Source organism: Muscardinus avellanarius (genome assembly GCF_963383645.1).
Source record: "Muscardinus avellanarius genome assembly, chromosome: 2".
Classification (NCBI taxonomy): Eukaryota; Metazoa; Chordata; class Mammalia; order Rodentia; family Gliridae; genus Muscardinus; species Muscardinus avellanarius.
The window spans coordinates 61,419,739-61,445,008 of NC_137787.1; the positions used below are offsets into that span (position 1 = coordinate 61,419,739).

General features: G+C 42.8%; 1 protein-coding gene across 2 annotated transcripts in view; it reads left to right on the plus strand.

Moving 5' to 3' along the window:
• Positions 1-10,342, plus strand: part of CHN1 (chimerin 1) — a gene marked incomplete at both ends in the record, with an annotated part of 49,052 nt that extends 38,710 nt beyond the window's left edge. For both annotated transcript variants that reach the window (XM_080720079.1, XM_080720080.1), the window contains 3 exons: positions 1,203-1,340; positions 7,364-7,469; positions 10,171-10,342. In XM_080720079.1, the coding sequence (XP_080576205.1) occupies positions 1,203-1,340; positions 7,364-7,469; positions 10,171-10,342 (416 nt within the window). The remainder of the gene's footprint in view (positions 1-1,202; positions 1,341-7,363; positions 7,470-10,170) is intronic.
• Between the last annotated feature and the right edge of the window lie 14,928 nt (positions 10,343-25,270).

A 25,270-nucleotide genomic window follows, 5' to 3' on the forward strand; every position in this document is an offset into this window, starting at 1 on the left:
CAATTCACTTTGCCACTGATTTTGATTTGAACCCATGTGAAAGACAGACACTGGTAGTTTAGTTCACAACTGTCTGAAAGGCATTGTGAAAGGTATTTGCATTTTTAAAAGAGGCTGGAAGCCGGGCATGGTGGCACACACTTCTAATCCCGGCATTTGGGAGGCTGAGACAGGAGGATTGTGGTTCATGGCCAGCCTCAGCTACTTAGTGAGGCCCAATTTCTTGGCAATTATAAACAAAGTTTCCATAAACATCTTTGTGCAGTGGGAAGTTTTTAACTCTGTTTGGGAGCTAGGCATGCATTAGCCGCCTGTCCTCCTGAGTGTTTGGCACCTACCAGCTGTGAACATGAGGTCCTGTTGCTCCCCATCCTCACCAGCATTCAGTGTTGCCAGTATTTTGGATTTTAATCATTTGAATGGCAGTGAGGAGGCTGCTTTGTAATCCACAGGAATTTTTCATGAGCCAAATAAAACAAAAGGAATCTAGAATAAGATCTAGCTCAGCATACTAATTAAGTCTGTAGCAGGTGAATATTCAGATATTATAACAGAGTAAAGTACAAAGCTCAGGGCAGTGCAGAGGTGCCATTCTGAAGGCCACCTTGCTAGGGGCACAGAGGGCCCAGGGCCTCCAACATACTCCTCCTGTTTCCTAGTGCATTCTGTTCTGTCATCTCCACATTCTAAAGGCTTGCTTTATTTTGCTTCATTACTTCTCCCTGCCTCCCCTAATGCCAGGTCTCAGGCAAGATCCGCTGTTGTGTGGAAGCCTGGAGTGAAACAAAAGGGGCCTTCAGGACTGAGGGCCTTTGTAAGTTGGGAGTGCCTCTTTGTTGCTCTTTTTTACAAAATCTTGTGTTTATATAAGATAGCGAGGAGCAGTTCTGCATTATTCCTCTGGGAATTCTCAAGTAGCTGTGAAATGGAAAGATATTTCTATTGAATCTCCATCCTCTCCAGCTTCTTCCCTCCACAGCTAAACATAGAAAAGTAACTACAGAAGAGAAAATTTGAAAAAAAAATTGCTGTCTCATTGAAAATTGGTCATTCATTAATGTGTATGTCACACAGTGAATTTGATGTTAAAAACTGAAGCATTGATTATCTTTAAGATCTGATTGTACAGGAATATAATTTATTTCTTAAATAGTGTTGTGAATCAAGATACTTATTTTTGTTTCTTTTGCCATCCTTAAAAGATGGTGAGAAGGCAGACATATCTGTGAACATGTATGAAGATATCAACATCATCACTGGTGCACTGAAACTGTACTTCAGGGACTTGCCAATCCCACTCATCACATACGATGCCTACCCTAAGTTCATAGAGTCTGCCAGTAAGTATGACTGAGAACGCCCAGGACTCTGACCCACTGTGCCTTGGCTCACCGCTTTTTCTGGTTTTCTGGCTGAGGACCTTAATTATATTTTATGAAATATTTTCCCTACCTCTTCTAGGTTAATATATTCCTGAGAACTTTGTACTCTTCGCTGACATATATTATCTGCAACTTTTACCTTTAGAAGCTTCTTTGTAATATATCCTAATTTTCCACAATAAGCTTATGCCAATGTTCCTTAGATGTGGACCACTATTTTCCTAGAATAACTAGAAAAAAACAACTCTTTAAGCTGGGGCGTGGTAGCGCACGATTGTAATCCCCGCACTTAGGAGACTGAGACAGGAGGATTGCGCAGGTTTGAAGCCAGCCTCAGCTACTCAGTGAGGCTCTCCGTAACTTAGTGAGACCCTGTTTCCAAATAAAATATAATAAATAAAAAAAATTAGGTCTGGGAGTATAGCCCGGAGGTAGAAAGCCTCTGGGTTCTACCTCCAGTACCACAAAAAAAAAAAAAACTCTTTTGTTCAACAGACATAAAAAGGAAATCTTAATAGATTTTAATTGTTGCTATTTCTTTTTTAGAAAAGATATGTTATTTCTGTCTTTTTACTTCTCTTTAACACTGTATGTTGTCTTGATCTTTAAATGGTAACATCACTTCCTTAGCAACACTGATTTTCCTTTTTGTTGGTACTGGGGATTTTAGTGGTACTGGGAATGGAACCCAGAAGCACTCTACCACTGAGCTACATCCCCAGCCTTTTGAAACAGAGTCTCACTGAGTTGCCCAATATGATTCAAACTTGCCATCCTCCTGCTTCAGTTTTCCAAGAGCTGGGATTACAGCATGCACCACCACATCTGGCTGTTTCTTTCTTTAGACATATAGCTGGAAGCATCTCTTAAAGGGCAGATAAGGAGTTAACCATTGTAGAATGTGTAGGAGGTGCCCCGAACACATCAGTCACTTTACATCCATGTCATTTTAGAAAGGAGGAGACACCATAGGGTGTGAGTAAACTGACAGCGGTCACATCTCTAGAGGAAGTGGCCCTGGCTCAGACCCATGTCTGCCTCTTGTCAGAGCCCTTGCCCCCACACATGGCACACGCCTGGCTTACCTCACGAACCAGGGGGACTTACACAGTGAAAGGGGAGAAAGTGTTCCTTCTGAGCGAAGGGAAGGGCTGAATGACCCTTTAATGCACTTGGTCTTAAACTTATTTTTTTTTTCTCTCAGCCCCTAAAAGTGTCTCTTGTATTTATTATCATCCTTTGCCAACAAAAAAATTCGAGTTCATGTTAAAGCTTTCTTCTGCTATAGCGCTGCTGTTGCAGCCTCCCTTGGAGAGCCTGAGCATGAAAGCTGGCAAGGATCACAAGCCCTGCTCAGTAAGCCAGCATTCACAGCTGCTCCCTGACCATGTAAAACTGCACTTCTACAGAGGAACTTCTGGTAGAACAGGGAATCGTCCTCTGGCCTGGGAGTCAGCACACTTTTTCCAGAGGATCTTAGAAGAGCTACATGACAGCCAAGCACGGTGGCACATGCCTAAAATCCCAGCTACTCTGGAAGCTGAAGCAGGATTGCAGATTTGAGGCCAACCTGATCTACTTAGCAAGGCCCTGTTTCATATTAATTTTAAAAAAAAGAATCAGAGGCAGTGTCACATACCTGTAAATACTTGGGAGATTGAGACAAGAGGATCGCATGTTCAAGGCTAGCCTCAGCAACTTAGTGAGACCCTGTTTCAAAATAAATTAAAAGAGCTGGGGGGCCGGGGGGGGGTGTCGCTCAGTATAGTGTGCTTGCATAACATGCATAAGGCCTTGCATTCCATCCCCAATGGCAGAACATACTTTATGAGAACCTTTAGGCAGATCTTGATCCAGGCTGAGTGTGCTTATTTTCTGGTTTTATAGTGCCCACTTTTCCAAACCCTTCCTCATTGCCATCTGTCCTCTGGACCTGTCAGCTCTGGGCCATCTTTCTCCTCTGATACCTTGGACCGTTTTATAGCTTTTTAAATTGTGCCCATGAGTTCCAGCTATGCCTCACCTTCCCACCACACCAGATCCTTTGCATGTTGGTTGCATAATAGGTGTTCAATAAATATTTGAGTTAGTAAATTATAGTTTATATTGAAAGCCATAGACTCTTAGTGTCTTTAGATATTCTAAGGGCTCATAGCTAGACTTTGTACTATGACACATTCTTTTTGAAATGCCCAGTGGCTGCCAGGCCACTGCTTCTCTGGGTAGCCAGTCCACTGGTGGTGACACAGGTCATGGTGAAGCCTGCTCCTGGGCAGCGGGGCCTGGCTGCCCTAACACCCTCTTGTGGGCAGTGGCACTGGCCCCACCCCAATCTGTGACAGCAACTGATGATGGCTGCTCTTTGCCGGCACATTCCGTTTTGTTTGTCTACCACTCAAATTTTGCTATAGTCTTTGTATGGGTAAAGAGTTATGTTCTTTAAAAACTGGTAATGGGCAATATTCTGTATGTGGAAGAAAAAGAGTAATGAATTTCAGGGAAGACTCTCTTGTCACTGTGATGCCAGTATATTTAGTGTATTTTATCATATGTTTCCAAATTCCTGTCTCCACGGTAGAGATAGGAATACCCTCGAACCGAAGCCCTACACTGATCTACAGTCGGCATGTCCCTCTGCCCATCTGATGGACAGAAAACCACCAAGCCCCACCCCAGCTAGTGTAGGAACCATACTCCCAGTTGCTTAGGCCCAAAACTTGGGTCATTCTAGATTCTTTCTCATACATCCCTCACTGGGAAATCTTATGGACTCTACCTTCAAAACATACCCAGGTGCCCTAGTCACCCAAAACCCACCAACTTCTCATCTTTGCTGCTGCCAGCTAGTCTAAGGTCCTGCCATTCTTCCCCTAGATTTTTATAATAATTACTGTGGTGGTCTTTCTGCCTTTATTCCTGCCCTTCCATAGTCTGTTTTCTTCGTGTTAGCTAGAGGAGAGGTAACAGTGAAAATGAATGTCAGGTCATGACACCTAACTCCTTGGAATCACAGCTGCTGGGGGGGACACCCTGTTACTGTTCCGACCTCACCTCCTAACGCTCGCTCTCCAGCAGCTGCCTCTGGCTCCCCACCTTTCCTCCACTATCACAGGCATACCCTCCTCTGCATCGCTGCCATGCACACAGCCACCCTCCAGTGGCTCAGCCGTGCGCTCCGCAGCATCTTTACTCAAGACCTTCTTCCCTGCCCAGGTCTTGCCTGACTGCCCATTTCAAGCACCCCAGTGCTTCTTGCCTTACTCCAGTGTATGGTGAGCTAGAAGATACCCTAGTCACTGCTTGTCTTCCATCACCCTCCAGTAGAAAGTAAGCTCCCATGAGCACGAGGTTTTGTCTGCACCAGCACTGTCCTTCCTTCCACACTATGTCAAGGATCTCCTTGCAAAGATGAGAGAAGTTAAAACTCTCTTCAGTTTTCAGAATCATGTCATTTCAAATTAATTAGCCTCTTGTCAAAACTAGTTTTCCATAGTAAATGGAATTTTCTTCTCTTGATTATAGAAATTAAAGTATCGAATTTCAATGTCTGAGATAGTAATAGTGTTATAAATTAACACTATTTAAAGGTCCCAAGATTCAAAGACCATGTATTACATATCCTATTAAAAGGAAATACTACATTCTTCATTGCAAGGAAATGAACCAGGAATTATGAGGAAGCTATGGGCAGAAATTATAAAAATAATCATAGTGTCTTTGTTTTTGTTTTGTTTATTTTGTTTTGGTTTTATGTCACTGGAAGGGTATTCTACCTCCATCCTACACCTACAGCCCTTTATTTTTGGTGTTGAAACATGGTCTGAGAGTCTCCTTAAGTTGCTGAGGCTGATCTCAAACCTGCCATCCTCCTGTTTCAGGCTCCCAAGTACTAGGTTTACTATCACACCCAGCTTTATCAATAGTATCTTTAAATTAAAAAGCTTTAGTCACTGTTCATATTCTGAAATTTATCAGATCTGCCCTGCCAAAACTAAGAACTTTACATTCATCTTACACTAGTTTCTACCTGACTCTTAATACATTACTGTTGAGTTGGTTCATTTTATGTTAGAAAGACTAGGATTTTTGACCTTGTGTCTTTGGTTTTGTTTTGTGGTACTGGGGGTTGAACCATTAAACTCAGAGGCATGCTACCTCTGAGCTACACCTCCAGCTTTATTTTTAGTTTTGTTTTGAAACAGGGTCTAGCTTTCTGAGATTCTTGCTACATTGCTGAGGCTGTCCTTGAACCTGTGATCCTCCTGTCTCAGCCTCCCAAATACCAAGATTACAGGCATGCACCACCACTCCTGGCTTACCTTGTGTCTTAAACATCACATTCTGGTTAATGTAGCCTTCCCAGCATTTCAAGGCCATTGTCCTGATTAGGACTCAGCAACATGGAGTCCCATTACAGCTACCCTAGGACCCATCATTTAAAGGGACCTCATCTTCCTGTCATATTATATAGAAGCCAGAGTGTGCTGTGGTGCTCTTCTAAGAGCACAGAATTCCACACCAGGCATCTTGGCAAACACCTGTAATCCAAGTACTTGGGAGGCTGAGACAAGAGGATTGCATGCCCAAGGCCAGCATCAGCAACTTAGTAGGACTGTTTCAAAGTAAAAAGGAGCCAGGAATGGTGCCGCATGTCGGTAATCCCAGTATTTGGGAGGCTGAGACAGGAGGATTGCAGTTCAAGGACAGCCTCAGCTACTACTTAGTGGGGCCCTTTGCAACTCAGTGAGACCCTGTTTCAAAATAAAGAGTAAGAAAATAGAGCTGAGGGTGTCGCTCAGCTGTAGGATGCCCCAGGTTCTATCCCCAATACAGCAAAAAAATAAAAATAAAAATAATAGGCCAAGCATAGTGGCACACGCTTGTAATCCCCATGCTTGGGAGGCAGAGACAGGAGATCGCACAGGTTCGAAGCCAGCCGCGCTGGCTTCAGACACCCTGTTTGAAAAAAAAAAAAGTGTAAATTAGATCTAGGAGTATAGCCTGGAGGTAGAAGGGTTTCCAGGAACCCTAATACCACCAAAAAATAAAAAGGAATATAGAATATTCCTGGGTTCAACCTCCAGTACTATTAAAAGAAGGAAAAAAAAGCAGAATTGCAAAGATGTCAGTTGTTTATGATGATAGACATGGTTGATGAACTGAGTATATGTAACCTATGACCTGAAAGGAATGTGCTGGGTTTTTGGCCCCACAGAACTAAAATATTCTAGCACTGCAAAAAATAAACAAAAACATAAAAAGAAAAAATATGAGCCAGACATGGTGCATACTCTTGTAATCCCAGGACTTGGAAGGTTGAGACAGGAGGATCACAGGTTCTGAGCCATCCTCAGCTACTTTACTGAGGCCCTCAGCAATTTAGTGAGAACCTGCTTCAAAATAAAAAGTAAAATAAAATAGGGCTGGGGGTATAGCTTGGAGATAGAATGTCCTCTGGGTTCAATCCCCAATACCACAGAAAAGAAAGAATATGAGTATTCTTTCTTTTAAATAAGAATATATAATGCATTGGAATAGCATGGCTTGTGAACTATCACTGAAAGGGGATTTCTAAAATATTTGTAATAATATACCATCCCTTATGTATGTCTCTAATATTCTGGGATGACATTTTATAAGGTTTTACCTGTGTCCAGATGTGCCTAAATTTTTATAGTTATATCAGGTATGTTCAGTGCCCAATTTCCATAGTTGCCAGACTCTATGACCTACTCAAGTGAAAAATATGAATGCTCCATCCAGGTAAACAGTCCAAGGAAACAAGTGTCGCCACATTGACATTAAAAGCCTTTAAAAATCTGGGACTTGAAAAAATATTTTCCAAAGCAAGAATCTTGTGAGAAAGCATTTCTTAACAGTTTTAGAAGAGCATCACAGAATAGAATTAATAGAATTCATATGAGCCATTTGTACAAGTTTTCTGTTAAAATTTTTCTTCTTGGTTTCACTTGCTATTTTAGAAATTATGGATCCTGACGAGCAATTGGAAACCCTTCACGAGGCTCTGAAACTCCTGCCGCCTGCTCACTGCGAAACCCTCCGGTACCTCATGGCCCATCTAAAGAGGCAAGTCACACACTCTGAGTCTCATTCGTGTATTGCATCCAAATTGCAAGAATGAAATGAAACAAGCCAGGCCTAGTAGCACACACCTATAATCCTAGTACTTGGGAGGCTGAGACAGGAAGATTACAGATTCCAGGCTGGCTTCAGCAACTTAGACGCTCAAACTTAGCAAGACCCTGTTTCAAAATAAAAATTAGCCGAGCATGGTGGTGCATACTTGTAATCCAAGCACTTGGGAGACTGAAACAGGAGGATCCGGGTTCACGGCCAGCCTCAGCTACTTAGTGAGGCCCTTTGCAACTTAGTGAGAATAAAGCTAGGCGTGGTGGTGCACACTTGTAATCCCAGCGCTTGGGACACTGACACAGGAGAATTGCACAGGTTCAAAGCCAGCCTCAGCTACTTAGTGAGGCTCTCTGCAACTTAGTGAGACCCTGTTTGCAAATAAAATATAAAATAGGTCTGGGAGTATAGCCCGGGGGTAGAAAAGCCCCTGGGTTCCACCCTCAGTACCACCAAAAAAAAAAAAAAAAAAGAATTAAAAAAATAGAGCTGGGGCTGTAGCTCAGAGGTAGAATGCTCCTGGGTTCCATCCCCAGCACCTAAAATAAAATAAAAAATTAAAATTAGCCAGGCATGGTGGTATGTACTTGTAATGCCAGTACTTGGGAGGCTGAGACAAGAGGATCGCACAGGTTCAAAGCCAGGTGCAGCTACTTAGTGAGGCTCTCTGCAACTTAGTGAGACTGTTTCCAAATATATATATAAAATAGGTCTGGGAGTGCAGCCCAGAGGTAGAAGGCCCCTGGATTCCATCCCCAGTACCATAAAAAATAATAATAAAAATAGAAATAAAATAAAAAATAAAAAGGGCTGCCGGTATAGCCAAGAGGTAGAATGTCCGGTATAGCCAAGAGGTAGAATGTCCCTGGGTTCAATCACGAGTACCACAGAAATAAAAATTTAAAAAATAATAAAAAGAAACAAAAGGTGGAAGAAAGGAAAAGAGAGCTATTGAATGACTAATATGTGGCTATATTGTCTTCTTGTGTACTAGTTGAATACTAAAAATATTCTGGACCACAACACTGAGTGCAGACCTGATTCTGACCTCAGTGTATTTATTGGCAGTCCCAGTATATGTTTGCAAATATGCTACAAATACTTTTGTGGAAGGGAAAGAGCTGTAGCTGTAAAAACTAGAATCAAGCAACTCAGGGCAGCACATGTTTCTTTTTGCTCCACAATAAAAAACCTCAGAGTTGGTGATGGGATTTTATATTATTGAATTAATGTTGCCTGTAGTGAAAACTGGCGTCAAAGTGATGAGGTGAAGGGAGGAATGGAAAATAAAATATCTAATGAGTTTGGGTTTAATGCCTTCAAGTGGTTGATGATGATAAAACTTTATTTCCTGCCCAGTCATCCTCAATTTCTACCAGTTAAAGCAGAGCTTTCACAATTATGTGACTATAAGTGGTTTCAGGGTTTCAAAATATTCAGACCAACTAGAAACAGCAACAAAAGAAATCTGTATGCCCACAGGCAGGGTTATCCAGAAATCATATTTGGTCACTCATTGATATTTGCATTTTCCCTTTATAAAAGTGCCATGAAGAGCCGGGCGTGGTGGTGCACACTTTGTAATCCCCATGCTTGGGAGGTGGAGACAGGAGGATCGCGCAGGTTCGAAGCCAGCTTCGCTGGCTTAAGAGACCCTGTTTCCAAATAAAAATATAAAAAATGGGTGTCTGGGAGTGTAGCCCGGAGGTAGAAGGTCTTCCAGGAACCCCAGTGCCACCCCAAAATTTTTTTTAAATAATTAATTAATTAATAAAAGTGCTATGAAAGCTGAGTGTGGTGGCACATGCTTGTGGTACCAGTGCTTGGGAGGCTGAGACAGGAGGATCACACAGGTTCGAAGCCAGATTCAGCTACTTAGTGAGACTCTCAGCAACTTAAGTGAGACCCTGTTTCCAAATAAAGGATAAAACTGGTCTGGGAGTGTAGCCTGGAGGTAGAAAAATCCCAGGGTTCCACCCTCACCACAAAAATAAATAAATAAATAAATAAATAAATAAATGTGCCATGAGTTAAACCTTTGTTTAATATGCTTACATATCCACTTGTAAATTCAAGTTTGCTTCATATTTGGGTATAATTAAGTGTTCCACACTGAAACAAAGGAGTAACTCTGAAATTACAGTGCGTGCCATTGCTGTAGTCGTGAATGAACAGAAACAGACTCCCTGATGGTGTGGCTCACTCTGAGCCATTTCCTAGCAACTGTGCTCTGCCTCCATGCAGCAGACATTCAGCTTGCAGAGGTGCTATACAAGAAACGAGAGCCGGAGTGGAGGGAGGGCCAGCAAGGTGACCCGTCTGCTCCACTTTTTGCAAAGGTATGCCTGTGGCACAGGCTGGGGCAAGAGATTCCACAATAAACCCAAACACACAGAGCCCAGCACATCCCCTCAGGTGAGCCTCAGTGGTCACCTGAAGTTAAAATTATTTATTAACTTAATCTACTTAAAAGGAAGGCAGTACCTTGAAGTTACAGAGAAATAGCTGGGTGGAAAGGTTAATAGGCACTCACAAACCTGTACTGTGGCTCTCATTTTAGTTTTAGTGTTCAGACATAGTGAAGAACACCATGGCTTACGCAAAATAAATCATCTGTTCCTTCACTTGTATTTTGCAGGGTGACCCTCCATGAAAAGGAGAATCTTATGAGTGCAGAGAACCTTGGAATTGTTTTTGGTCCAACCCTCATGAGATCCCCAGAACTAGACGCGATGGCTGCATTGAATGATATACGCTACCAGAGACTAGTGGTGGAGCTACTTATCAAAAATGAAGACATTTTATTTTAAAGTTTTAATCTGAGGGAGAAAGAAATGTTTTACAATGAAGGAATGTTTTATAGTAATTTAATTGGCTCCTTTAGCTGAATTATTTCTTGGTTAGAGGTTTGGGCACATAACCAGATTAAAATGAAGGAACTTTCTGTTGTTTCTGTCGCACTGCTCAGCTGTCCTTGTAAAACTGCACACACGCTTTCCGGTTCTAGTAATCTGGGTGTTTATCATGTTAAGACAAATTCAGGCTATTGCATGATTACCCTACTTGGTAAGGAGACCCCGCACCGAGGACACAGCAGACCCGCACCGCACCGCCTCCCGCCCGGCAGTTTGCACTTGTTGCCCAGCATGTTCCACAGAGTAAACCTGTCCTGACTTTGCTTCCAGGGCCATGCCATTGGTTTCTGATGCTTGTACACACACACACACACACACACACACACACACACACACACACACACGTGAACAAACCACACCCCTGGCTGCCGCATCTCCATAGACTTCATCATATGCTGACTTCGCAAGTGGTTTGTTTCCAGTTTCTCTTAGCTCTTCTCTAACATAGTACTTTCTTTCCAGCAAAAGCAAAATGTGTTTTTGGATTTGTTACTTTAATAAGCTATTCCACCAATAAAAATGTACAACAGAGCATTTTCTGTTATAATTGGTTTTCCATTGTAACTTTATATTTTCATCTGGCATGCATTTATTTATTAAATTTGGCCTTTAGAAATAAAAAAAACTAATAGTTTTGATTTTTTTATACTAGAGGCTGAGCCCAAGAGCATTCTCTACCTTTGTTTAAGCCATAACCCCCCCCCCCCAGTCTCGCTAAGTTGCTGAGGCTGTCCTCAAACCTGTGATCCTCCTGTCTCAGCCTCTATAAATTGCAGGCCTACTATGCCTGGTTCTCACTCTTTTAGCAAAAGTTTTGTGGTGAACTTCTAAAATAATTTGAAACTGCTTAGAATCAGAACACTCATTCATTAGATCTGTCTCCCCTTCTCCCCATATTATTCTGGGAAAAATCTAGAATGGTCTCTTGATTTTTTTGAGAGGGACAAGCAGGTCCTTCTAAACTTTCAGAAGAAAGAAGCCTACCTAAAAAGAGTGACTTTCCCTAAACATTTGGTTCATTGGAAATCTCGCAGCCAACCTACACTGACACACCACTGCCATCGAGGCACTGGCTGCTAGAGAGCTGGTCTGCAGGGAAGGCCAGGAACCTGAGATCTGGTCCAGTACCATCACTAGCCACCAGCTGCTGTGAGCAGGTGACCCCCCCCCCCCAGAGCCTGTCTCCTGGTCTATCAAATGAGCATCCAACTAAGTTCTATTCTACTATTAAAAAATAAGACAATAGTAACAGTTGGGCACAGTGGTGCATATAATCCCAGCTACTTCAGAGGCTAAGGCAGGAGGATCACAGGTTCAAGGCCAGCCTGGGCAACATAGACCCCATTCAAAAAAAAGTCAAACAATAAGACACATTTCTGATACTTACCATCTAGCCCTAAGAGAACTGCCAGGTGTGGTGGTACATGCCTGTAATCTACTTGGGAGGTTTTGGCGGGAGGATCACAGGTTCAGGGCTAGCCTCAGCAATTTAGTGAGACCACTTTCAAAATGAAAAGGGTTGGGGTGTAGTCCAGAAATGGAATGCCCCTGTGATTCAATCCCTAGTACCAAAAAAGAAAAATAGATGATGATAGATAGATGGATTAATAGATTAGATATTAGATAGATAGATAGGTAGATAGATAGATGATAGAACGAGCTACCTAAAATACAGAGTTTCTCCAACTCTATCCCTACTTTAACCCTGGGCTGGGTAGAAAGTTGGTGGTATTCTTTAATGTTTACACTGAGGAAATTACTCAGGGATATTCCATCATGGAGGGGCTATCTTCTCAACCACAGTGTCCTATGTAAATGTCATTACAAAGCCGGGCGTGGTGGCACACACTTGTAACCCCAGCATTCAGGAGGCTGAGACGGGGATAATGGTTCAAAGACAGCCTCAGCTACTTAGTGAGGCCCTTTGTAACTCAGTGAGACTGTGTTTCAAAATAAAGAATGAAAAACAGGGCTGGGAGTGTAGCTCAGAGGTAGAAAGCCCCTGGGTTCCATTCACAGTACCTCAAAAGAGAAAAAAAAAATCATTACAATAACATTGATACAAATTGATAAAGCACAGAGGTTTGTTTTATGTAACAAGTTTTCTTTAATGTGGAGGCCACTAAGACACTAGATACCAAGGAAATGCTTTTGACTTATGAAGCACACTAGCCAGAGTAATCCAGTCAAGTGAACTGTCCCCAGGTTTGGTCCACCCACCAAACTGCATATGCTCACAGCTGAAGTCCCTTCTCTGTACAGTCTTCCTTCTGAGACAGAAACTAGTGTGAAGGAACATGCCTAACTAGAATGCGTCACCCTGTCACCAGGGTTTATGTTGTGGATTGAACTCAAGGGCATTCTTCCTCCCAACTACTCCTCAGCCATATATTGTTTGGAAGCAGGGTCTCACTAAGTTGCTGAGAGCCTAAGTTTCTGGGGCTGGCTTTGAACCTGTGATCCTGTCTCAGTCTCCCAAGTACTGAGATCACAGACCTGTGCCACCACACCCGACGATCGCCCTGGTTCCTTCCTAAAAGCTAGGAGTATAGCTCAGAGGTAGAGTGCTTGCCTAGCACACACAAAGCCCTGGCTTAGATGAACAGCACCACAAAAACAAAAAGGGCACAAAACAGATGCAACTGAGTTCAGAGAAGGCGCTCTCTAGAGCTAGAGCTGTGTCTGTATCTGAGACAGAAACTATGCTGTGGAGATACCACTGACCCTCCCTGCCCAGTCATAGTTAAACACTAAATGGATGTTCAGAGAGAGTTCTGGACTGAGGAGGTTACTGGTGGCCAGCTCTATAGAGTGCACTTGGTTGGTTTTCTAAACAGAGGTGTGGCTCATCCCCTCTGGGTGTACAGACACAAATCACAGCTCCTTCAGCTGCAAACACACTTGGACTGTTGGGTGGCACTTCAAAGAAATGAAGAAAATTCCCAGTCATGCAGGGAGGTTTGCTCAGTAATTACCCAGAACCTTAAACACATTATTCTCTGGCCAGTGGGAGGTTTCTTAAACCATGGCCTTTCATGATGCGGAAGAGGTTCTCTCTCCACCACACCTCGAGAGTGGGCGGAGGGAGCAGTAAGCCCTCCATGGTCACCCACTAGACGCTGTCCTCAATAACCAGTGCCCATGCCTTCTCAGTTTCAGTATGGCTTCAAAGCAATTGGTAAACCACAGATTTTCTCTCCACAAGTTTTTGTTTTTAATGCTAGTTCGTGATACCAGCTGACCAGAGGAAGTTGTTCTTTACTGAATCGAAACTTTGAAACATTTAAGGGGAAGAATGGGTATTTATAAATTTTTTTCTGTTGAAAAGCTCAAAAGGATAGCCTCTAAATAAGTTAGGTTGAGGTTTCCAATCATCCATTCTTTAATTTGTTTGTCCCTGTGGTGCTGAGGCCTAGCATGTCAGGCAAGCAAGCACTCTACCACTGAGCCACGTCCCCAGCCACCAGTCACCATTTTTTTTTTAATTTTATTTTATTGGTGCACTGTATTCATACATCATAGTGGGATACAAACTTTTGTAGACATACATGCACACATCGCCCAGTCAGCCCCCACCCGATCCCCACCCCATTCTCTCCCCATCCCTCCTTCCCATGCTTGGCTTAGTGGTTGACATCTAGTATTATAGCAATTTATCCAAAATTAAAAATACTAATCTCACATAACAGTTTCATTTGTCTGATACCAAGTGTTTGATGATTTAAAGATAGCATTTCAATATTTCTTTTTGCTTTCTTTCTTACTAGAGCATATTTTTTTCTGTTTTTTTAGGTGAAACTATCATATTTATATATTTATTTTTCAGAAAAAATCTATCCTAATATGGAATATGAATTCTAGATACCCAAAACGATCTTGAAAAAGAACAAAGCTAGCAGATATATATTTTCTGATTTCAAACCATATAAAGCTACAATAATTGAAACAGTGTAGTACTGTTCTAAAGGCAGATATATAGACCATTGGAGTTAAATACAAGCCTAGAGCTAAATTCTTCCCTATATTGTCAAGTTATTTTTGACAAGGTTTCCACGAACATTTGGTGGTGGAAATAATAATCTTTTAACTAAATATTGTTGAAAAATAATAATTACATGGAAAAGAATAAAATTGGATCTTTACCTAATCCCATATACAAGTATTAACTCAAAATAGATAAAAGACCTAAATATAAATCTTAAGACTATAAACTTTTAGGAGAAAATCTGGGTCATAAAACCTCACAACATTGAAATTGGCAGTGATTTCTTGGATATGATTTCAATGGCACAGGCAACAGAAGAATATACAAACTCCCTAAAAAATAAAAGAAAATATTATATATCCAAAGACAATGTAAACAGAGTTAAAAGTTACTAATAGAATTGGATAAAATATTTCCAAATACTATATCTGAAGGTATATTAATATTCCAACTAGAAATCCTAAAAATTAACAACAATAAAGGCAAACAATACAACTTAGAGATAGGTAAAAGACTAACATAAATAATGAATCTCCACAGATAACCAATCTTAGTTGTCTGTTGGATGGAAACTCTTGTTTCTCTGGTTCTGGTGAGTGTTACCTATTTCTTCTTTGTAGTTAATCTCTTTGAGTATTTTCTCTAGCGCTGGTTTTGAAGACATAAATTCCTTCAGTTTCTGTTTGTCATGGAAGCTTCTTATTTCTCCATCTAATTTGATAGAAAGTTTTGCTGGATAGGAAATTTTTGGCTGGAAGTTGTTTTCTTTCAGAGTTTGGAATATGTTATTCCAAGCCCTTCTGGCTCTCATGACTTGGTTTGGGAAGTCTGGAGTGATTCTAATTGGTTTGCCTCTGAATGTCAGTTGGCCCTTTGTTTTTGTTGCCTTTAAGATTCTCTGCTTGGCTTCCACATTGGTCATTTTGACAATTATATGGCGTGGGGATCCTCTTCTCCGATCCTGTCTAAAGGGAGTTCTATACGTTTCCTGGACCTGCGTATCAACCTCTTGCTCTATATTTGGAAAATTTTCTGCTATTACTTCCTTGAAGAGATTGTTGATCCCTTTGGTATCACTTTCTTTTCCCTCCTCTATTCCAATTATTCTTAGGTTAGCTCTCTTAAGATGGGCCCATATTTCTTCAATGTCAGATTCCTGCTGTTGGATATTTTTTTCTAGATTAGAAACTATGCATTCATTTTTGGATTGCTCATCTTCTAAGAGCGAGATTCTGTTCTCCATGTGGTCTAATCGGTTGTTTGTGCTTTGAATTGAGGCCTTTACTTCATTAATTGCATCCTTTATCTCTTTTTGGCTCTCTCTGAGTTCTTTTCGAAGCACCTCTATTATTTCTACAGTTATTTTCCTGATTTGATCTTCTAGAAATCTCTGATTTTCTGTTTTATCAGGTTCTGATGTTGTGGGGTTGTGCACATTCATTACTCCAGTGTTATTCCTCTTTCCCATGATTTCGGAGGTTTGTGCCTTCTCTGGGTTCTTCCCTTGGGTCACTATGGCTTCACTTAAGATGCTCTGGATCTCGAGTCTGTATTATCTCAGACCCCACTACTCCTTTACTGGGTTGTATCACAGAATCTCCGACCCAGGGAGTCGATAGAGGCTGCTTTAAACTATGGGTGGTGCCAGGTTGCACGTTCTCCTATGGTGTGATATCTCTGCCACCACCACTCCCTCACTGGGTCAAGTGCCAGGAGGCCCAATACTGCGATTTCTCCTCTGTGGCCCGCAATTTGACTCACTGTTCTTGAGTACGCAGATGTAGCTGTACTGGACTCGGTGAATTCACTGCTGCTGCCGCTGCCGGTGGCAATATGGCGCCTCTGCCACGCCCTCAGCCATGAGGCTGGCGTATTTTTTCTTCTCTGGTTTTGATTTCCACTCTGAATCCCTGCAGCATGTGCTGAGCTCAGCCACTGGGAGCTTTAAATGCTGTCTGCGCCGAAAGATCCCGCCTGGCTGTTCCGCAGCGGCTCACCTGGCTTGCTGTAGCCGTCCGTTGAGTTCGCCGCTGCTGCCGCCGGCAGTATGGCACTGCTGCCGCGTCCTCGGGCTCGTGTGTCTCCTCTGTGGCCCTGAGCTCTGTTCTCAGTCCGCTTTCTCTCTGGAGCCTGGTGGTTTTTTTTGTTTTTCTGGTGATGGTGTTTTCTGGCTATGAAAGGCGCTCTTTTTGTGGTAATGGAGATTGGTTGTTAGCGGGACTCTTAAGCCCCGCTTTTCTCGGTCGCCATCTTCCCGGAACTCCCCCACCAGTCACCATTTTTACCAAATGTCTTTAGAGCTGACCATCCCAATGCTAATATTATTAGCAAGTCCACTTGAAAGGCAAAACTTCTCAATGTACATTTAGAAAAGAGGGCTTCTACCAACTGGATAGTCTAGTAATTGGGAAATTAACCTCTTAGGGAAAGCTACATGTTTTATTGATTACCTCTAACACTGTGGCATTCACGCATGCCGTGAGGTTTGTGAGAGGCATTTTCCATGAGTGAAGTGGCCTTTCCATGCACCATCAGATACCATTCTTACATCATGTGGGCCACTCTGACTGGACTGACATGCATTGCAGTGAAGTGTAGAAGGCTAAAAAGGATACATATAGTCTGGGGTCTGGGCCTCTCTAATTTTTAGAGATCTACTTCATACTTACACTGTCTCCAAAATACATTTCAGGCCAATTCCTGCTTCCTGGGGAGAACCTGCCCTTCTTGCTGCAGGTGCATTTCCCATATGCTGCCCTGACAGGTACCATTCTAGAATAGAACTTGGGACCAGAATAGCTCCACTTCTTAGGGAACTTACTGGGTCAATTTGGCCCCAATCAAGCATTAATTTTGTCCTTTTTCTCACTGTACATCTTGGCCCCAGTAGGCCTTGGCACTGGATGTTAACAGAAAGCTTCGAGACAAACATATTTGCATTTCTTCGGGGAAAATGTGAACTCTATTTGGTACTTTTTTTTTTAGAACCAATTTTATTTGGTATTTTGAAGTGGACCTTAAACACTCCTTTTTTTTAATTGGGAAAGGAACTTTGAGTGGAAATGACTTCACTAGACCCAATGAATTATTTGCAAGTTACCAAAGCATAAACAACCAGCTGCCTGTCCCTCTAGTGAGTTTGTGCTATCTGGACAGGATTCCAACATCCATCATTTTTGCAGTGACTCATTAGTCCTTCATTTCCCTGTACCAGATTAGGCTACCAGTCCCACTGCATCCTGGCACACTTACTCATTTTAGCCAGTTTCGTGCACAGCACATGGTAATACTGCATCAAGGAATGGTCTCTACCGGGCAGCTTGGAATCTCCTTCTGGTATACAGTAGTCTGTTATCTGCAGGGGTATAGTCTAAGCCCTGCAGTGGATGCCCGAAACCCTGGAGAGTACCAAACCCTACATCTATTAAGGTTTTTTTGCCTACATAGACATATTCATATACACTAATACCTTTTCCATCTTAACTAGACACCTACCACACTCTGCCCATAACTTTTACAGTTTGAGGTGTGACAGCAACATTAGCACAAGTTTCTTTTTCCTTCTTCACAATTTCACAGATAGAAAATTTGTTCTTTCCTTGCATCTTAGCCACATAAGATTCTTTCCTGAAGTCAAGAACTTTGTTTTTCACTTAAAGGAAGCACTTCATTGCTTCTCTTTGACACATCGAATTGCCAGTGTCGCTAAAGTTGAACTTGGGATCATCATTAAGTAAGATAAAAGCTACTTTGAACACAAGCGCTGTGACACTGCAGCAGTCCATCTGGTAACTGAGGCTGCTAAGTGACCAACTTCAAGTAGAATATACTGGGTAGACATACTGGGCAAAGATTATTCACAACCTGGGTTGTAGCAGAACAGCATGAGATGCCATCAGGCTACTCAGAACTGGGCACAATTTAAAATTTACTAATTTTTTTTCCGGAATTTTCTGTTTAGTACTTTCAGGTAGCAAGTAACTAAAACTTCAAAAAGTGAGTCTCAGGCAAAGGAGGACCACAAGAATAAGAAATATATTTGGTCTTAGCCCTAGTTCCTGGCATAGAGCTCCTGGAATTTCCTGAATGAGAGGAGCATCTTCCCAGGGAGCCCTGTTGATGGCACTGGATGTGGCTTGGATGGGGCTCCTCAGAAGCCTCAGGGAACTGGTTGTGAGGAAAACACAAGTGATCCAAAGCTTAGAAAACCTTTTTGACCTCTGAGAAAGGGAGGGGATACAGAAAGTAAATTCTATAAAAACCCTTGAACAACTAGATTTGAAGAACTTCCAAGGAGGAGGAGCACACCGACACCACCACCGGCCCACAAGCCTCACCCTGGGCATCTCTCCTGTCGGGCTGCTCCCAAGTCAGACCCTTTATATTACTATAAATATACTGATTGCTATAAATATACTGATTACTATAAATATACTGATAAACAGTATATTTCTGTGCAAGTTATCAAACCTGAGGAGGGGTTGTAGGAGCCTTTGATTTATAGCTCATAGGTCAGAAGCCTAGGTGGTTCCCAGGGACTTGCAAATGATGTCTGAAGTGGTGATAGTCTGGTATGGCTGAGCCCTTTCACTGTGGGATCCGACACTAACTCCTGGTAGATGATGTCAGAATTGCATTAAGTTGTGGAACACCCGGTTGATATCTAGACAGTCGGAGAACTTGTTAGTTCAGGAAAAACCTACACTTCTGGTATCAGAAGTATTGTGAATATAACTAACCCACTGTTAAAAAGAGTCAAGACTCCTAGCAGCCTATTTATTGCTTTGGACTAAGATTCTGCTCTAGGCCTCAACAAACCAGGCTAAAAATAAAAATGGAGTTACTCATGCTGAAGTTCTACTATACCACACAGATCTTGACTCAGTTGCCGTATGTGTGTGTATATGTGTGTGCGCACACACGTATACACACACATATATATAAATGAACCAAATCAAGAGAAAGCTAAGCTAAAAATTATGATTCATCACCACATATTGTAAAGAAAATCCTGATTCATGAGTTCTATTGTTCTCTGCTGAAGAGATTATATTTTAATACAGTCTTCCAGTCATAATGTATTTCACAATGTAAATGGTTTCCTTTATTGCTTATCCAACTGAACGGCACAAAACACCAACAAGCAAAATAAGCGCCATGTTGCTGACCCATTTTTTGGAGCTCTGGTGACCTTTGGAAGCATGGGGTTTGTATTGCTTTTGGATACATACAATCATATTGTAGCAGGAAATGTCAGCACGTGGAGCTAGGGATCTTAGGGTTGTTTTTCTAGTTCTGAATCATAACCATGCAGCTGTCTAGGCCACTGTGTAAGAAAACAGGCAGAGGAGGTAATGATTTAGAGATTAGGATGGCATAGAAGAAGGAATACCAAGGATTCTAGAGATAAGAATGTTCTTAAAATTCTAATGGTTGCCATTGTTTAGACCAGTTGGTTTCCTCTTACATTTCTTTTTTCTTTCTTTCTTTCTTTTTTTTTTTTTTTTTTTTTTGTGGGTCTGGGGATGGAACCCAGGGGCATTCGCCCTCTGAGCTATACCCCCTGCCCTATTTTTTATTCTTTACTTTGAAACCGGGTCTCACTGAATTGCAGAGGGCCTCACTAAGTAGCTGAGGCTGTCTGCGAACCGCAATCCTCCTGTCTCAGCCTCCCGAAAGCTGGGATTATAAGTGTGCGCCACCATGACCGGCTTCCTCTTATATTTCTATAGGAATTTCTTGGGCACAATCTTAGGCTTGTTCATTAAAAATAAAAAAGTCCCAGCCTGATACTTGATATTTAGATGCCTCTCTAAATTGATGGACATTTCCTAAAACATTTTTGTTTGTTTTTCAGTGCTGGGATCAGACCCAGGAATGAAAACAGTTTTTGCTTATGTCAAAGGAAATATATAAGAGCAAAGAATAATTTGATCACTTTTTAAAAATTTTATACAGCCCAGCATGGTGGTGCACACTTTTAATCACAGTATTTGAGAGGCTGAATCAGGAGGATCATAGTTTGAGGACAGACTCAGCTACTTAGTGAGGCCCTTTGCAAAAATAAAGAATAAAAAATAGGGCTGGGGGTATCACTCAGAGGTAGAATGCCCCGGGTTCCATTCTCAGTACCGCAAAAAAAATTATATGTGTGTGTGTGTGTGTGTGTGTGTGTGTGTGTGTGTGTGTATTACATATATACATTACATATATATGTGTGTGTGTATTTATATGTATATGTGTGTGTGTGTGTGTGTGTGTGTGTGTGTGATATTTTTGTGTTGGGGATCAAACCCAGGGTACTGCACTTGCAATGCAAGCAGTTTAGCACTGAGCTACATCTCAGCCCTTCAAAAATCTGTTCAAACCATGAGAGAAAGGAGGTCATGTGAGCAAGCAAAGGTTCTGTTCAACCACATTAGCATGAGCATTTCTGTCCCAGGGTTCCAGGAAGAGAAGCTCTTGAACTGCGCGGGAGGCAGAGGGGTGCACGGCCTTCAGTGTTGGGGCAGCAAGCCTCCAGCATCAGTGGCTACTGCCTCCACTCAACTCTGCTTGGCTGACAGCAAAGGTTTTCAAACTTTGTCATCTTTATCACCTATGTTCTACTGATAACTATTGATAAATAGTTTTCTAAGACCCACTTCAGAATTTCTAAATTAGGAAGCCTGGCGTGGGATCCAATATTTGCATTTCTAACCAGTTCCCAGGTCAGGTGATGCAGACCCATGGTTCCAAGATCACCCTTTGGGAGCCGCTGGCCCAGGGTTTCTTGGCCCTGGCTCCCCATGAGAACCACCTGAACGCCACTCTATGCCGATTAACTCCAATGCCCATGGACAAGGCCTAGGCAGATGGCTTCCTGGGTGATGTCAGTAGTCCCTGGGTGCTGCCTACATACAGCTTCATTCCTTAACTGCTTTCCCAAAAGGCACTGGAGATTTGTTTTAATCAGATATAGCCAAATGGCAGACATGAAGGAAGTGATTGTCATGAAGGAAGAGAGTTCTACTCACAGATTCTAGAATCAAGAGGCAGAAGCCGGCACACCACACGGGCCATGGAGAAGGAGCGGAGCTGGTCAGCTGCAGAAGCACCAGGGCAGAACATGGCCCAGAGCCTTTATTGGGGCTCACGGGGACGGAAGGGTCAAGGCAGGAAAGATATGTTAAGGAAAGGCTATCCCAGTGATTTCAGTGGGCTCTGGGCCACAGAAGTGGCTCCTGGTCTCCTGGTACCTGGCCCCGGGGTGAGTTAGGGTAGGGGGAATACTGTCTCAGGGGGAACAGTCGATAAGGGGGTAGTTAGGGCTGTGTGATCTGGATTGGTTGGCTTGTGTATCAGAGATGCCCTCAGAGGGGAGTTCTTTGTTATTTCTAGGGACCTGCTTGCCCTGGGAGGGGTGATCTCTCCAGAACTGAGGTCCCAAATGCTAGAGCAAACAAAAATATGGAAAAAAACGTCGATGCAGTTGGCTGACCCCACTTTCCTTCAAAGTCACCTCCTCGTTTCTGATCTGAGTCTGACTCTGTCCTAAATCCTTTGCTTTCTTATCCAAATTGTATTCTAAATTGCACAGCTTACTTAACCTAAATTAGATGTTAAGTCAGAAAAAGGAAATGGAACTATACAAATTTTACAAAAATCACAGATGGATCAGATGAACACCTACTTCTTAATTAAAGCCCTTAATTAGGAAGACCAAGGAAGTTCCCTAGAAACTCCTGAAAGTTTTATGCAACAGACACTAAACCCAAGGACCTTGATACCCCAGTATGTGGCTCACGTTAGAAGTGATAAATAACTTCAAGAAGAATTCCGTATGTCCTGGACTATAGTTGATGAGTCTAGCATCCTGCGACACATGAGAAATGTGAACTGTTCTAAGAAGTGTGATACTGGGGCTCAGAAAACTCTATCTCAAAGACTGGCTCTTGATGTGCCAGCACTCAGGACCACAGCCCCTCTCCTAACATGTCTCTCCCCCAGGCACAAGCAGTGCCTCCAAAATTCCCTCTTCTGTCTTAAGACCTGACCACCAAAAAGAACACCATAGCCTTCCATCTGCACCCCAAAATCTTACCACAGAAAAGATGACAGGAATATGAACACACCTGGACTGACCTTGTTCCAGGATAAAGTCTGCCTCTTGGGCTACTTCCATCTCCAAAGACAGTCACCAGCTAATTTGTTTCCTGGGATAGTCACTCTCCCTGATAACCATTTACTGTCTCTTTAAAGTTGCCCATCACCCCCTTGGTTTCCTTCTCTCCTATGAAAAAGCTATTTAAGCTTCGACCATCTGGCCTGCAGCTCCATACATTGTGCATGCTCCCACGTTTGTGCACGCTGGTAAATTCATTATGGCTCTTTCTGTTGCTGATCTGTTTAGTGTCCATTCTTTTTAACAATCCTTCAGAGAGCAGAGGGAAAGCCTTTCCTGCGTGAACAACCTGCATCTACCAGCACAGCTTCAGGGCCTGAGAACTGAGACCACTTGTATTAACATGGTTTTTTTGTTCAAAGAGACCGTTCCGCAAAGAGGACTGTAGACCAGTAACTTCACGATGACTTCAGGAACCTCCTGCGGATCAGTTTGCCTAAGATCAGGCTGCTCACGTGGGTAGAACTTGCTCACCAAACACAGCTTATCTACCAAAACTCTGAGACTCTGCTATCTCTTAAACTGCTCTATTCCCAGCCTTGAAGACACATCATAGCCCAATTGATCCCCAGACCCCCAAACCCTACAAAGTCCTCCCTGGCTCCCCACCTCATCCTAAGGCATGGCTCAGCTGCTGTGGCCATTCCCTGGGCTTCAAACATACTAAGCAAGCATGTTACCACTAAGCTATATCCCTAGCCTTCTTTATTTTATTCTGAAATAGGGTTTTTCTGAGTAGAACAGGCTGGCCTCCAATTTGCAATCCTCCTGCCTTAGCTTCACAAATAGGAGTTTCTATGTTCTTTTCTTTTTCTTTTTTTTTTTTTTACTTTTATTGGTACATTGTATTCATACAAGACAGTGAGACTCAAAGTGATATACCCATATATACATGCATCTTTGGGTTTATTTCTCTCTCAATTCTACCCTGCTCCTCACTCCTCCTTCTCTTCTCCTCACTCACCCAAGTGAGATTGGTAGTGAGACCTTCAGATATGGACATAACATAACTCAACTATTCCCCTCTTCAATCCTCATTTTTCCCATCCCCACCACCTACCACTCTCCCCTGAGTCCTCTTCTACTATTCTACTGGTCTTTCTCTTCCTTTTCCACAATCTTTCTTTTTAATAGTACTGGGGGTTAAATCCAGGGGCATTCTACCTCTGAGATATACTTTGTTTTGAAAAAGGGTCTTGCTAAGTTGCTCATTAGGTCTTACTAGGTTGCTGAGGCTGGCTTCGAACCTGCAATCCTCCTATCTCAGGCTCCCAAGTATTACAATTTTAGATATGTGCCACCACACCCTGCTGTTTTCCATGGTGTGTGTGTGTGTGTTCCTGGGGATCAAATCCAGGGGCATTCTACCTCTGACCTATACCTCCAGCCCTATTTTATTTTTATTTTGAAACAGTATCTCTCTAGCTGAGGCTGTACTCGAACCTGCCATTCTCCTGTCTCAGCCTCCCAAGTACTGGGATTATGGGCATACACTACCACTCCTGGCTGTTTTCCACATTCTTAATGGTGAGATTTACTGGAATTCAACAATTTCTACAGATAGCCATCATCAAAGACTGTCCACTGTGCCAGAGCAGAAAGCCGGCCGGGCCTCTGGCTCTAGATTCCCAAGGCCATCGAGCAGCCTGCTGCTGCCTGCCCCCGGCTCTAAGCAGGAACAGTGCTTAGCGAATGCCTGCCGGGCAACCCCTCACTCCTGATGCCAACACTGGGAGACTGGAAAAAATCTCCATCCAGAGCCTTCTGAACCATCCCAATCAAGGAAGCTAACTGCCCTGTTGTTTCTACTCCAGAAACCTGGTTTTGCTCCAGGTCTGGGAGAAAAAAATAAGTAAACATTGAGAGAAATTTAGAATCCAGTGTATTGTCTCTGAAACAAGAGGTGAAGCAGAGAATTATTGTCCTCACAAAGTCAAAGTTGTTCAAATTACTGATAAGCAAGTGTGTTCCTTGGTATGTTATTGTCAAAACTTCATCATATTAGTTACAGTAGGGGAATCCGCTCTGCAAGGTAGAGCCGAGTTGCCAAGGGAAGAAGCTTCCTCATGTCGCTTGGCCGGGGGTAGAGGGGAGGATGGAGGAGGCAGAAAGGAGGAAAGGGAGCACCACCTAACACGCTCCCTCTGCTCTTGGCTCTCCTGCGCATTGTCTCATCTCTCCAGCTTGCTGCTAGTTTCTCAAATTGCATAGCTATCCATCTGCAGAGGAAGCCAGTTTTTCATGTTGCAAAACCCATGCTGTTTCAGTTCTACTGAACAGGGTTATGGCAAGTTTTTCCCTGCCTACAACCCATGAACCACTGTTCTTTCTTCTTGTCCCAGCTTTATGATGGGAAAAAGCAAAGAGTGGGTAGAAGGTCACCCTGAGGGGGAGTTAAGGATCTCTCATAAAGACTAAATACCCAGCACCTGTGCATCACTTCAGAGTGGTGTATCAAGAAGCCTGGGAAATGGCCCAGGTGGGGACTGGCCCGCTCAGCTCTAACCTAAGGTGCAGGAAAGTTCCACCCTCCCCACCACAGAGCTGCTCCAGTGCAAGGGAGTGGGGCAAAGAAAAACCCCTGGGACCCACCAGTAATACCTGCGGCTCTGTCTTCTTGGTGCCTGAAAGCCTGGTCCAGTAAAAGAAAAACAAAGGGCATACGTGCTAAGCT